Here is a 12,924-nt window from a genome sequence, read left to right on the forward strand (position 1 = left end):
TGAGCTGCTGAGAATTTTCTAACCCTCTCACCCAGCTCATTGATGACTCTCTAGAGAAGCAGCCTCACTCCTCCCCTACCCTTCCAGTCAAGGGTGTCTTTCACTGGGGAATTTAATTTGCTGCAGAAAGGTTATTATATCCCTTCTGAGGTTTTCTACTCAATCCCTAAAAACTACAGAAAGTAAGTAGTATATATAGTAACATATGTATAATCTATCTACCTCTATAAAAAAGAATATAAAAGAAATATAAAAACTGCTATGTAGTGAATAAAATTCCTTTTGCAATAGGAATCACTCCACACCCTCAATGACTCTGCTCAGCTGTTCCTTTTGGGCTGTTGTACCTTCAGCTCTGCACCTCCAGGAGCAGCTCCTAGGATTTATGGTACCCACAGGGATTCATCCAGGATAAAAAGAGTTTTCATCACCTGGCCAAAGGCTTATGAGATCTACAGATGGAGTCTGTACTTGTAAGGAGAAAGCACAGCAGCAGAGACTGGCATCAGCTGGTCACAGAAGAGGCAAATGAACTTTTTATTGCAGTTAGCATTCCTGCAGCAGTTTTTGGAGGAATAATATGGAATTCTAGACTGTACAAAAATTACAAAGTTTGGCAAGATTTTGAAGCTTTAAATAGGCAAAGGCACCTTTCTTCAAGACAGGATTGCCCAGGACATCTGAAGGCTCTCAGTGCTGCATCTTGCATAATTATTAATTTAGTTAAGTTGGTCTTACAGTAGCATAATATAAATCAGACTAAAAGGTGTCATGATAACAATATGGATGGTGCCTGTGTTGACAATCCCTCCCATGGCAGGTGGCTGCATGCCCATGATAAAATAAGCAAACAATCAGGAAACACATGTGGGACACTTCTCTCCCATTCTGTGAATCTCCAGTCCTTAGGGGTAACTGCTTCTCTCTGGGCTCCTCCAGTTAACCCATCTGCACTTGGAATCACACAAAAGCCATCTAAAATCATACCAAAATCGAAATAAATCAGCATCAAAAAATCTGCTGCAGGCATTCAGTCCTGTAAGGACGTGACCATTTTAACACTTGTCAGGGTCATAGCACAGAGCTGAGGAAACGCCCTGGACAGCTCTGCATCCCCAGGAGAATAAAAGCAGGAGACACAGAGAATCACCCAGCAGGCAGAGGGAACGGGAGCAATGGCAGCATTACTTAACTATGTGCAATTTGCTCTCCACATCTTGATTTAAATTACACTGCCAGAAGAGACTGACAGTGTCTGGAATCAAATTGCTTAGAAAAGTGCCTCTTCAGAGAGAGAGAAAAAAATGCCCAAATAACTGGAGTGCAAATGGTCTTGCAAAATGCCTATTGTGACTGGGGACAGCAGAACCTGGGGGTCATGTTCATTAGAATAATGCTCATGTAATTGTGCTGGGCCAAACCCCCATGAAATGGGGGGGGCTGCCCCCCTGACACTCCTGCAGTGCACACATTAACCTGGTCTCTTCTCAAGAGCTGGAAGAGGCACCATTAAATAAAAGTCTCTTGCTCTGCTCCTGCTTCCTTCACTTCTTCAGGTCAGCCTGGGCTCTGGGGACCATCTTCAGGACAATGGGCTTCTTTGGCTGCATGAAACCTTTCGAGTCCAGGACCAGTGGGATCTTGAGCAGGAGGGAAAAACAACAAAACAGCCACATCAGCTGGGAGAAAGGACAGACAGGACAACAGGAGCCCTACAGCTCACACACATCCCAGCTACCACTTGTTTTCAATGCATTTCCCAGCTCACAGGTGTACTCACAGCAGGACCATCACCATTGCTCATGCAAAGTGGCCACCAGCAGATGTTTAACAGTCCTCAGCTCTTGGACAGACTGGTTGGTGAGCTCTGGCTTTCACGTGGTACAAAGAGCTCAGTGCACTGATCAACAGGCTGCACGTGGAGGGAAGAGCAGCCAAACCCCAGCCAGGGTGCTGCAGCTAAATGGGGGCATGCAGTGCTGTTTTGTTTAATGCACAAGTATGTCAGTACTAAGGGCAGCTAGATCATAATGGGAGCTGGAGGAGAAATAAGTTCTCCAGGAAGAGCAAAACTAAAATTGCTGCTCAGACCATATAGCAAAGCAAAAGCATCCTCAACACTAAAGGTTTCCATGGGGTAGGCTGGGAATCTCATTAGAAACAACGTTTAAAGCTGGTGTTGGAGGAATCATCTTGCAAGGGAGGGAAGGGTGTTTTAAGTCTCCCCCACCAATGGGCGCTGCTCATATCCCAGCTCCCTCTCTCCCCACCAGGACAAGGGTGACACACCCCCAGCCCAACAGGCCACATTCACCCCCCATATCCCAGTAAGCTTTGTTTCAGGAAATTAAAGCAATATGGCTTGGAGCCCAACGTGCCATCAGTGGAGCAGTGAGAGGAGGCTGCAGCTTCCATACACATGTTCCAAAGGGATGCTCCAGCATGAAATTTTCCCTCCCACTCTGATGCACATGACACCTTCTGTAGAAAAAAGGGCTGAAAGAGCCCCATAAACCTATGGGCACCAATAATGCAATACATATTTAACTTGTCTCCTTTTAATTAAAGGCAGTTATAAAAAGAATCAATTTTATGGATTGCAGAGGACTAGAAAAATGTCATTAGACTTGGGGGAGGGTGGATAGGTCACTGCATTGTTAATGGACTATTACAGTCTTTCACCTCCAGGTTACCAGTTGAGCTGCAATCTGAATCTGCAGAGATTCCAGTTGAGCACCCGTGCCAAGTAATAATTTAATAAGGACTTTTCTGTTTCTTACAACAAATGTCCTTTGAGTGACTTGTTGCCCCCTCTGCTCTGATTTCCCAAGCTCTCCTCACCAACAGAATGTAATAATGGCCCAGCCTTTTGCAGCAGTGAGTGCAGGGAGCTGGGTCAGGCTGGAAACACCGTGGTGCTGCCTGCCTGAGGCACAGGAGCTGCTGTGCTCTCAGCAGGGCTGGACTGACACATCATTTCCAACAGCTCCTGCATTTATTTTATGTCAAACACTCCCACCCTGCAAGGCCCATCCCACCAGTACTGTATGCAGCATTCACTGGGATCCTGGGCAAACCAAATCCTGGTGGGATCCTGCATAGCCCCAAAGAGGGAGAGGGTCACCAATTCAAACTTAACCCATTTTGTGCTTGCTTGAAAATTGCTACCCTTTAGGGACTTCCCTGGGTCATAAGAGATGAATTTTGGTGTCTTGGGATGTCCCACAGAGAATAGCCATGTTTGTGTTGCAAAACACAACTTTGGCACAGGCTGGGGGATATTCTCTTCCTGCTCTCTGGAGCAGGGTCTTCCTAAGCTGGGTCAAACAGACCAACAATGCACTGTGGGGGAGAGGGCACCCCACAATTTAGGTATACCCAAAGATAGGCACAGGACTTCAGGGATTTCAGCCACTAACATTAAATATGCTTCTGTACAGACTTTAAAAGAAAAGCATAAGTAACTTGTGGTGAACCCCTTACAATTAACTGAGAAGATTTAAACAGTTATTCCCATGTAACAGTAGGACCATCTCAGAGGGAGTAAGGGGCAGATAATGAGAGACATCACCCCACATCCTCACCGGTGTGTCTTTGCAGGGTCTGAATGAGAAGTTCTGCAACAGGACAACCACAGCCACTTTCACAACAAGATGAGCAAACCTCATCCCAATGCAGTTCCTGGGGCCAGCCCCAAATGGCAGGAAGGTGTAGGGGTCAATACCCTCTTTGTTCTCTATACTGAACCTGATTATAACAAAAAAAAGAACAAGTTAGCAAGAGCCACTCTGTTGCAGGATGTGTTAGCTTCCAAATCTGTAGTAATGAGGGGTCTGGGAAGGAAAAGCTTTTTGTGTTTCTGTGCATATTAGAACCCAAGTCCCTTATTTCTGTCTCAATAGATATGTTATGCCTCTGCTTTCATCCCAGTGCTCAGACTTGGTTGTGCAAATCCAGGTGCATTGGCTGTCCTGGGAATACCTGAAATACGCTAATGGATTTCATAACTGCTCTTTTCTCAGAACTCCCTCTCAGCTCCAAAACTGAACCCAGATTTCAAACCCTAAACCACACAGGTCTACAGCTCCACAGCTTCCCTGTAGATCAAAGGACTGAGCAAACACAAAGATGGAATTCTCCCCCTGCGTGACTAAAGGCAAGGCTGCTTTTGAGACATGCCAGTCCAATTCCTTCCCTCATCATGAAAAACAGGGAAGAACAATCAGCTTCACAGAGAAATTTGCCACTGAGCATTTTCAGTAATACTTCTTAGTGATCAGTTGGTTTTCATGTCAGAAAGCTTTTCATTCCCAGTGCATGAGGTACAAACCTCAGCTATGCTAAGTCAGAAGTGAAGTATCTCACTACTGAGACACCAGCATATCCCTCTGATGAACTCCCAGCAAGGCAAGTGAGCCCTAAAGAGCTCCTGTCCAGCTACCCATGCCAAGTTTGACAACTGGAATAAGGATGTGGCTACTGGAGCAACTGGTGTAGCCTGGCCCATTGCCAGAGCACTTGTATTTGGGTGTTTCCTTCTGAATCCAACACAAGGTGACCACAGGCTTCACAGGTGCTTCTGCCTGATACCTGATACTGCCATGTTTTGTTTTAAAGGTCACCACGTCCCCACACCAGGATTAGTTTTCAGGGGTATTTCAGCTCTTGGTGCAAGGGCAGAGGTCTGGTCCTGCCCTCTAGACCAAGCATCAGTGTCTTGGTGGCCACCTGAAGATTACCAGGTTCATGGTGTCCCAGGTCTGCCTTGGGCTATTGCATCATTTTGTAGGGTCTGACAGAGCTCCTAAGCAAAGATTGCTTCAGAACTTGAGTAAAAAATTAAGTTTTATTTCCTACCCATCTTTGCCCTTCCACTGCTGATTTGCAGGGCATTGTGCCAGTCACCCAATGGCTCTTGCTTTAATATCTGGCCATAAACCCCTCAGTGTTACAGCTGCTGGGAGCTGCTCTCACTGTTGCTCCCTTCAATGCAGTTAATTAAATTCCATGCACAGTTTATGGATGTAGATCATAAAACTCCCCTCACGGTAATGCTGGGACTAGATGTCAGACGATGATAAATGCCTAATTTAAATGTTATAATCATGCATTCCCCACTTTTGTTGCCATTCCCACTCCCAGGGCTGAGGTTGAGCATGCAGCTATTCCCCCTGTGGCCCTCACCTCTCAGGCCTGAACTCATCTGACTCTGGCCAGTACTGCGGGTCCTGGTGCAGCACGAAGGCTGGGATCATGACCACCATTCCCTCTGGAATAGTCACTCCACTGAGCTCCACTGTCTTCTTGCAGACCCTCTCGATCCGGCCCCCGGCGGGGTAGAGCCGGATGGATTCGTTCACCACCATATCCAAGTACTCCATCTGGGTGATGGCGGTGTACGTGGGAGCGGCCTGCGAGAGGAACAGGAGGACTGAGAACACAGCACAGCAACTGCCATCCCTACAGCCCCCCAGGGCTTCCAGGGAAGGGGAATCTCAGTGCCAGCACCTCTGCCACTCTATTTCCAGCCTGGGTTTGCAAGGCAGGTGGGAACAAGCCCACCCTCCTTTACCTTGTTGGGCAAGTGTGCATCGACCTCGTCCTGGAGTCGCTGCTGCACGTCAGGGTGGGTGGCCAGGTTGTAGGCTATGTAGCTGAGGGTGGAGCTGGTGGTCTCATAACCAGCAAAGACAAAGTTAAGAGCCTGGGCCAGAATCTCCTCATCACTTAATGCTGAAAAAAGGCATAGAAGCACATACAAGAAGCTGAAAATTACAGTAATTAACCCTTGGGCATTCAGGATCCCAGTCATCAGTCTAGGTAATGCTACTCCTAGCTACACAACAGTTGGTAAAGGAAGCATCCAGCTTACCCTCTGGTACCACAGAGGGGTGCAGTGTGTCCTACAAATACCCCGTCCTGGCACCTCAAAAGTTTAAAAGCATCCTGCCTTGAGTTGACAGACCAGGACTATGCCTTGGCTGAGCCTTTATCTTCTTACAGTTTACCTAGGATGGGGAACAGAGGTGAGCTCAGAGGTGAGCAAGGTACACACAGCATATGTGCTTTGTGTGCTTTTTGATATACAGCCAACATTGCTGGCCTTCAGAGACAACAAAGTAAGAAATGGAGGTAAGGAGATACTCTTTGTTCTTTGTTGCACAAACACATCTCAGAAGTTATCCCAGGAAATGAGATACAATAAAAATGTGGCTGACCTGTGATAAACATCATTATGGCCCCACTACTAAGACCCCGAATCTTTCATGGGATTAATGACTAAAATCCTCTCCCTACTTCCCTTTAAAATGGGTAAGGAGCTACTGCTTTCTGCTGAGAGGAAGACACATCTCAAGACATACTTTTGTCCAAGTTGGTCTCAGCAGACTTGGAGCCATCGTGTGAGTTCTGCGATTCAATCATGAGTTGCAGGAAATCCACTCAATCCTGGGGAGAAACAGAGGCAGAGAAGATGTGGGTGGGGAGAAGGCAAACCTTGTCCAGCACAAGTCCTTGCTGAGACACCTGCTCCACTCACAGCTCATGGCTTCAGTACATGATGAGGGCTGGACTACAGACCCTTCAGGAACACAAATACTTTCTCCACTTGGACCCCCAGGCAGGGTGTGGTTCTGGCCTTTCTCAGGTTTGGTGAGCTTGGAGAGCAGGTGACACAACACAGCTTCTGAAGATGCCACCACATACCTCCTGCACTCAGGACTTTTCCTGAAGAGAAGAGGCCACCAAGGCTGGACTCACCATGCTGCTGCCCTTCTCCCGTTCCTTCTTCATTTTTGTGAAGACATTCTTGAAGAAGTCCATGACATCTGAGGGTAACAGAGTCACCTTCATCTTTTCCAGCACAGGGGTAAGAAAGGGGAACAACACTAAAAGGAAAGAAGAGACCAACACACTTGAGCTAAAAGGGGCCCTGGGAAAATCCAAACTGGCCCAAAGCATAGAAAGGAGCAGTACATCTGGACCCTGACCCTTTTTGTTGTCTCCATCTCTTTTTACCTAACCATGGTTGAGATGCAGCAGTGCTTGAGAACCTCCTCCATATGTTACTGTATGACCACAATACCACAATAAGTGCAGCTCTCTTCTAGAACAGCTCTCCACCATCTCTGCAAACAGGGTCTCTCCTCATAGGAGGATGCTGCCAAGATCCACATGGGCTGTAAAAATCCTGGCTGTGGTTTCCCTGGGGAAATATTTCTGCAGATCTGAGACTGTAAATCTAATCCTGTGAAGTGTTGAGCATCTCCCATATGGCAAAAAGGACTCAAAGCTACTAAGGAAGCTTACAGAAAAATGCAGCACCTTTGACATTGATTCAGGGCTATATGAGATGAGGTTTGTCATACCTAAGAGTAAGAACACAGGACTTAGGAAACTGAATTGGAGAAATTTCTTAATGTTGGTGACAAAGGGGTCATTGGGGTTGTTCATGGAGTCAACATTGACACTGAAAGAAGTGCTGGTCACCACATCCATGCTGTAAGCTCCAAAAATGCTGAATAGAGAAGAAGAGAGAGTGAATGAGATGAACCCAACCACAGCAGTAAATAAGAGCCCATCTAAGAACAATCCTTGTGAGAAGGAATCTCTCTTAATTCACAGTCCTAACATAGTAGGTCTGTCCTGACCTCGCAGTAACCATAATTTTATTTTTGAAGTTCCCCCATTGCATTAATTCCCCCAGCTTTTCCAAGCTTCAAAAACCTAGCTGTAGTTGGAAAGCATTGCAGTCTTGGGTAACAACAACTATATTCTGATTTTCATCTGTAAAAGAGACTGCAAAAATGACATCCAAAAATACTGTATCTTGTGCAGCTTCTAGAAAAACTCTGGGAAATGCTTCCTACCTCAAAATGCATCCCCAGTAAAATGAAATGGGGAAAGGGCACAGCTCTCCCATTTGAGCAGAGCAGAGCACAGCAAGCCCAGTGCTGAGGAACATGCCATGCCCATGACTGCTGTGGAGCTTGCTTCCATAGCTGGCAAGGGATCCATGCTGCAGTGTGGAAAAGGTTCTTCAGAACAGTCCCCTCCCCACACTGAATACAAACCCCTTCCTGTCAGCCCCACACAGTTACTCACTCCTTCGCAGCCACAAACTCATCATTAGCCACCTTCTTCTCAATGTTTTTCACTAATTTTTCACCATAGTGATTAATGATATGGAACATCTGAAATGCAAACCAAAGCAGAAAGCACTGTTGACTCTTTCTCTGTCACCAAACAAGGCTGGGCCACACTGCCATCTGCCACTTGCCACATCTGGCTTGGGGAGGAAGGGCAAGCAAGGGGAGGGTCTCATTTCCAGGCCTCAGTCACTGCTTTCTCTCATTTTAACAACCTGTCCAGAGAGGACTGAGCAAGGTTCTCCTTCAAAAATCCACTCATAGCTCCCACTCCAGCTTAGCACCCACTCCAACTGGGATGAACATGGCTCCTGGGCGCATGGAAATGGACAAGCCTGGTGTGTTTATCAGGATGAACATATAGGCCATAGCACCAACAGCCTCAGCTTGCAATGCCTTGTGTGTTGTTTCATCCCCCACTCCCTTCTCCTGACTCCCTTCCCGGGACGCAGCCAGACACTGCATTGCTGAATGGTACCAACAATGCAGGTGCTCATGGATGTGGTCCTGGCAAACAGGGCAGCTTCCTCATTTGAGGGGAAGGTCTGCACTCAGAAACAGCACAGTTCTCCTCCAGCTGTGGATGCAAAGTACCAGTGGCCTGTTCTTTACCTCCTTCAGCTTCCCACTGGTGAAGGTTGGATACAGCACTGTACGAATCCTTTTCCACTGCTCATCTTCAGCCACGTTGAGGGCTGATTCCAGGATCCCGTTCAGACGAAAGTTCTGCAGAGGGGAATAGGAGACAGGTGAAGGTTTACAGCCCCCTTCCAATGAGACAGAAATGCAAAGAAAAATCTTCCATAGAGTGTTGACTCAGCCCCTGAAGTCATGTCAGCTCCACCTCAAGCAGCAAACAACACAAATGGAAACAAAAGTCTAAGAATCACAAATGACATCAGCCCCTAGGGCACATCCAGGCTGATGGCCCAGTGTCCCAGCCAGAGTGGCCCCTACACCTCCCTAGCAGAGTTTTCATGTTGGTACCATCAATAAACTGGGGCACATCAGAGAGCAAGTACTTGCTGAAGGGCTCATAGGAAAACAGAAACCAAGAAGAAACTCCTTTCTTGCTGCATGTGCTCTGTACTGAAAACCAAAGCACAGGACTAGGTACCTACCCGGCGATTAGTAAAAATGCTGTAGCACTCTTTCACCAGGATGTTTTTGATGAGGATGGGGTCCAAAACAGCCAGCACAGGCTGCCTGCCATCATAAAACCTAAGCCAATAGAAACTCACAGTCAGTCATCCTTCAGGGTCAGTTGGAGCAAAAGCAGCCTGCTCTGTCCATGGCCAGAGGCACGGCACAAAGGGTTTGGGCCCTCTGACAAAACAGCTGGAAGGATGAGGCTGAAACTTGCTTTATTATGTACTGAAAGAGGAGAAAGGGAATGACAGTGACAAACATGGGCAACATGAACATTTCTAGCAATTGTCAGTGGTACTGAAGAGTTGCCAAAGCTGTGTGGGTTTAGATAAAAGGCAGCTTTTTGCCACGATGTTGATCCCCTGCACTTGGGCTGTCTGAGCTGTTTTCACTACTGATGGCTGGAGACAAGAAATCCAGACCAAACAATCTACCTGGGGAGGAAAGAGATTTCCTGCCTGGCCTACAAGGCACTGAGAGGTGAAAACCTCATCTGTCTCCTCCATTTTCCAATCAACAGAGATAGAAAAACTTAAAAGTCGTGGTGTGGGCTAAAGGGCAGGGAGCCCTGGGCCACAGCTGAGGGAAGCTGCCATCTTCAAGAAGCTTGCGATCATTTAATCTTTTGAAAAAATGCACCAGGTTTCATGAAGCCTCCCAGGATTTTTTTTGCAGAGCAATTTTTTTTTTGGTTTGAGAGGTTCTCAGTGGAAGCATGATAAGAGGCCTCTGCATAAAACAAGCACTGTGCAGGGAGTAGGGAGGCAGGTTGAAAGGTAGCTTGTGCCCCAGCTCTGGGAGAAGCAGGGAGCAAGATGAAAAACACTGTGGCAGCCTGCAGCTTGCTTTCTGCTCCAGACACAGAAGAGCAGCTTCAAAGGCAGGAGGCTCAGTTTGACACCAAGCACTGGAGGTGATTTCCAAAGCTTATGCAAAGAAATGACCCCATAAACTGGCCATCACCATCCCAGCCCCACACCACACTGAAATCCCAGCAGGAGAAAGCCTTGGAGAGATGGGTGGAGACTTTCCCAGTGCTAAACCTTGATTATCTCACACTGTCACTGCTGGAATTACAGTACTGAGGAATATAACATCAATGTAACTTTTTCCATTCTACTCTGGGGCTGTGGAGCACCCCAAACTGGCAGTTTTGTTCTGTAGAAACTCACCCCCAGATTTTTCCATACTTTTCAAAGCATTTCTGATCAAAATTGTGGACTCCCTGGAAAAGAAGAAAGGAGAAATGAACAGTTTGCCAGTGAAAAGTGATCAAAGCAGGCCACAGCTGTTAGCACAGTGCATCCCACAGCCCATTGTACGTGGCAGAGGTTGAGGTTGGGAGGTGCATGGTTCTCTTAAGCATCACGTAGATGCTTAGGGGACATTTGCATTGGAGAGAAAAAAGAGAGCACAGACTGAAAAAATAAAAAGACACTTTCAAGTTCTACCAGCCAACCTGATCTAAAAATGTAATGAAGACAAGGTATGACAGGGTACAAAGTTTTAGTCAGCAGAGTTAGGAGGCAGAACTGGATCCCAGAGTGTCCTTTCACCTTCTCAACAAGTTAGAGCTGCTGCTGTCTCGTCCTTACAAGATCTTCCTTGCAATTACTGAACACAGATTTTTATTTTGTTTCCATTCAGGTTTTAACTGATGTTACATGCAACAATGAAACTTACGAGACACATAGGCTCACCAAACCATTAGTAAGAGGCAACATGAATGATGTGAACCCAGTAAATACAAGTAAAACACCTCTTTTATTGAAGTCAATACACTTATTCTGCATTTGCAATCAGTTACCTGTGGTCAGCTACTGCCTTACTATTTGATGAGGTTTGGTAGCTTGATAATGTTTGAATTCTATTTAAAAATGTATTTGTCTGGCTTAGTCTCAGGCTGGCCCAAAAGTAAGTGATTGGATGAAGCATTTCTGGAGCTAATTCAGCCTCTTCATGTTGGTGATAAAAAGGGCAAAGAAACATGCAGTTCCCAGAAAACAGCAGTCTTAGGAATCTCTCCAATATTTTTTTTTGTTTCCACAGAACTTCAGTTGCTCAAGAGCAGGTAGAAATACAGGGAGAAACAAAAAATTTAAATTACAAAGTAGTTTTAAAATACAGCACATCTCATCCAGGTCAGCCTGAACTTTTATGTTCTCTGTGTGTCCAAAGAGCTCCCTACCAAAACGCATAATTTTCATCTGACTGAATCAAGGACAAAGGAAAGAGATGCCCAAAGAATGGGGAAAACAGCACCAGCCACAAGAAGGATCTAAGACACCACAGAGCAGCAGTTGCTGGTACTCACATGCTGGTACTCCAGGAAAGTTCCCACAAATGGCAGAGGCCGTGGGCCAGGAATGCCCAGCTTCTTGAAGGTCCGGTAGGGCCATATCCCATAGCTGCCAACAAAGAGCATGTGAGAAGCACTTATGCAATGAAAAGAGAAGATACTTCTTCCTAAGCATAGGAACTGCTCAAATAACTGGTTTCTGTCACTCAGGGAAAGCTGAAATTGTGCACCAGCAGCAGCCCTGCTGAGCATACTCTTTGCAATAAATGCAGGATCACCTGGCGTACGTTCTGGTGGTCTGGAAGACAAGGGTTGAAAGGAGCTGCAGCCCAGCCTAAGCAAACCAGTGTACCTGGGCACCTCAGGGCCTCATTTAGTTGCCCAGCTCAGACAGTTGTGGCTCAGGTGACTCAGGAGAGATCTCGGAGAGACTGAGTTCTGAAGCTGAGGCCTGCCCTTGTGTTTGTCTTTGCAAAGACCTCCTGTGATGCTCAGGTGGCCACGCTACAGCGGCACGGCAGGGACATAAATTACCACAGCAAAATTAAGTTTTTGCCTGTATAGCTCATTACAGCTCCCCTGAGCCACATAAGCCGAAGTTTTGCCAACAGAACTACTTAATCGGGAGGGTTCTGCTAGCAGCAGCTCCGGCATCGCCCTGCACTGCTCCCAGTTGGCACAGCCCAAGGACGCCACGGGCGCTGCTGTCTTTAAACAACCGGAAGTTCCTTCCTGGGAAAAGCTTAAGAAAGTCAAGGATTTCCTTTGATTTCCCTCCCCGGCGCGCCCGGCTCGCTCCTTCCCGCTGGCAGCGGGGCCCCGCAGCCGCCCTGAGCAGCCCTCGCTGTGCCCGGAGGGCAGCGCGGGGGTCCCGCGTGGTTTCAGCGCTAATTCACTCGAACCGCACCGGCACCGGGCTCTTCTGCCCGGTCCTCCAGGGGACCGGCCTCTACTTACCGAGCCACGATGCACAGGAGGGCGACGAGGAGCAGCCAGGTGACCGGGGAGAGGCTGGGCAGCAGCTGCATGGTGCCCGCTGTCCGCCCTCATCCGCCGCCGCGCCCCGGCCCCGGCCTGTGCCCGTGCCCGCCATCACGTGAGGGAGGCGGCGCCTCCCCGCCCGCTCGGTGCCTCAGGGCCGGGCCCCGGGAGCGGAGCTCTCCGGGACCGCGGTGTCGGACCCGGCTCCCCTGCGGCTGGAAATTGCTGAAAGGGCGGTTTGCACAAGCGGCAGCGCCCCCAGTTCCTCGTGCTGCCTCTGGACGGGACAAGGAGCTGCTCCTGTGTCCCGTCTGTCCCAGCTCCGGGGGTGTCTGTGCAGACGCGCCT

General features: G+C 47.8%; 1 protein-coding gene across 1 annotated transcript; it reads right to left on the reverse strand.

Moving 5' to 3' along the window:
- Positions 1–518: 518 nt before the first annotated feature.
- On the reverse strand, positions 519–12,686 carry LOC115909045 (cytochrome P450 3A12-like). Its single transcript, XM_030958078.1, is given in 13 exon segments — positions 519–1,640; positions 3,585–3,747; positions 5,185–5,411; positions 5,573–5,733; positions 6,363–6,447; positions 6,760–6,887; positions 7,368–7,516; positions 8,104–8,192; positions 8,760–8,873; positions 9,269–9,368; positions 10,469–10,521; positions 11,611–11,704; positions 12,553–12,686. Coding segments are annotated over 13 exon segments (1,530 nt in total). The 5' UTR covers positions 12,624–12,686; the 3' UTR covers positions 519–1,544.
- Positions 12,687–12,924: the final 238 nt, after the last annotated feature.

Source organism: Camarhynchus parvulus, chromosome 14, assembly GCF_901933205.1.
Source record: "Camarhynchus parvulus chromosome 14, STF_HiC, whole genome shotgun sequence".
Classification (NCBI taxonomy): Eukaryota; Metazoa; Chordata; class Aves; order Passeriformes; family Thraupidae; genus Camarhynchus; species Camarhynchus parvulus.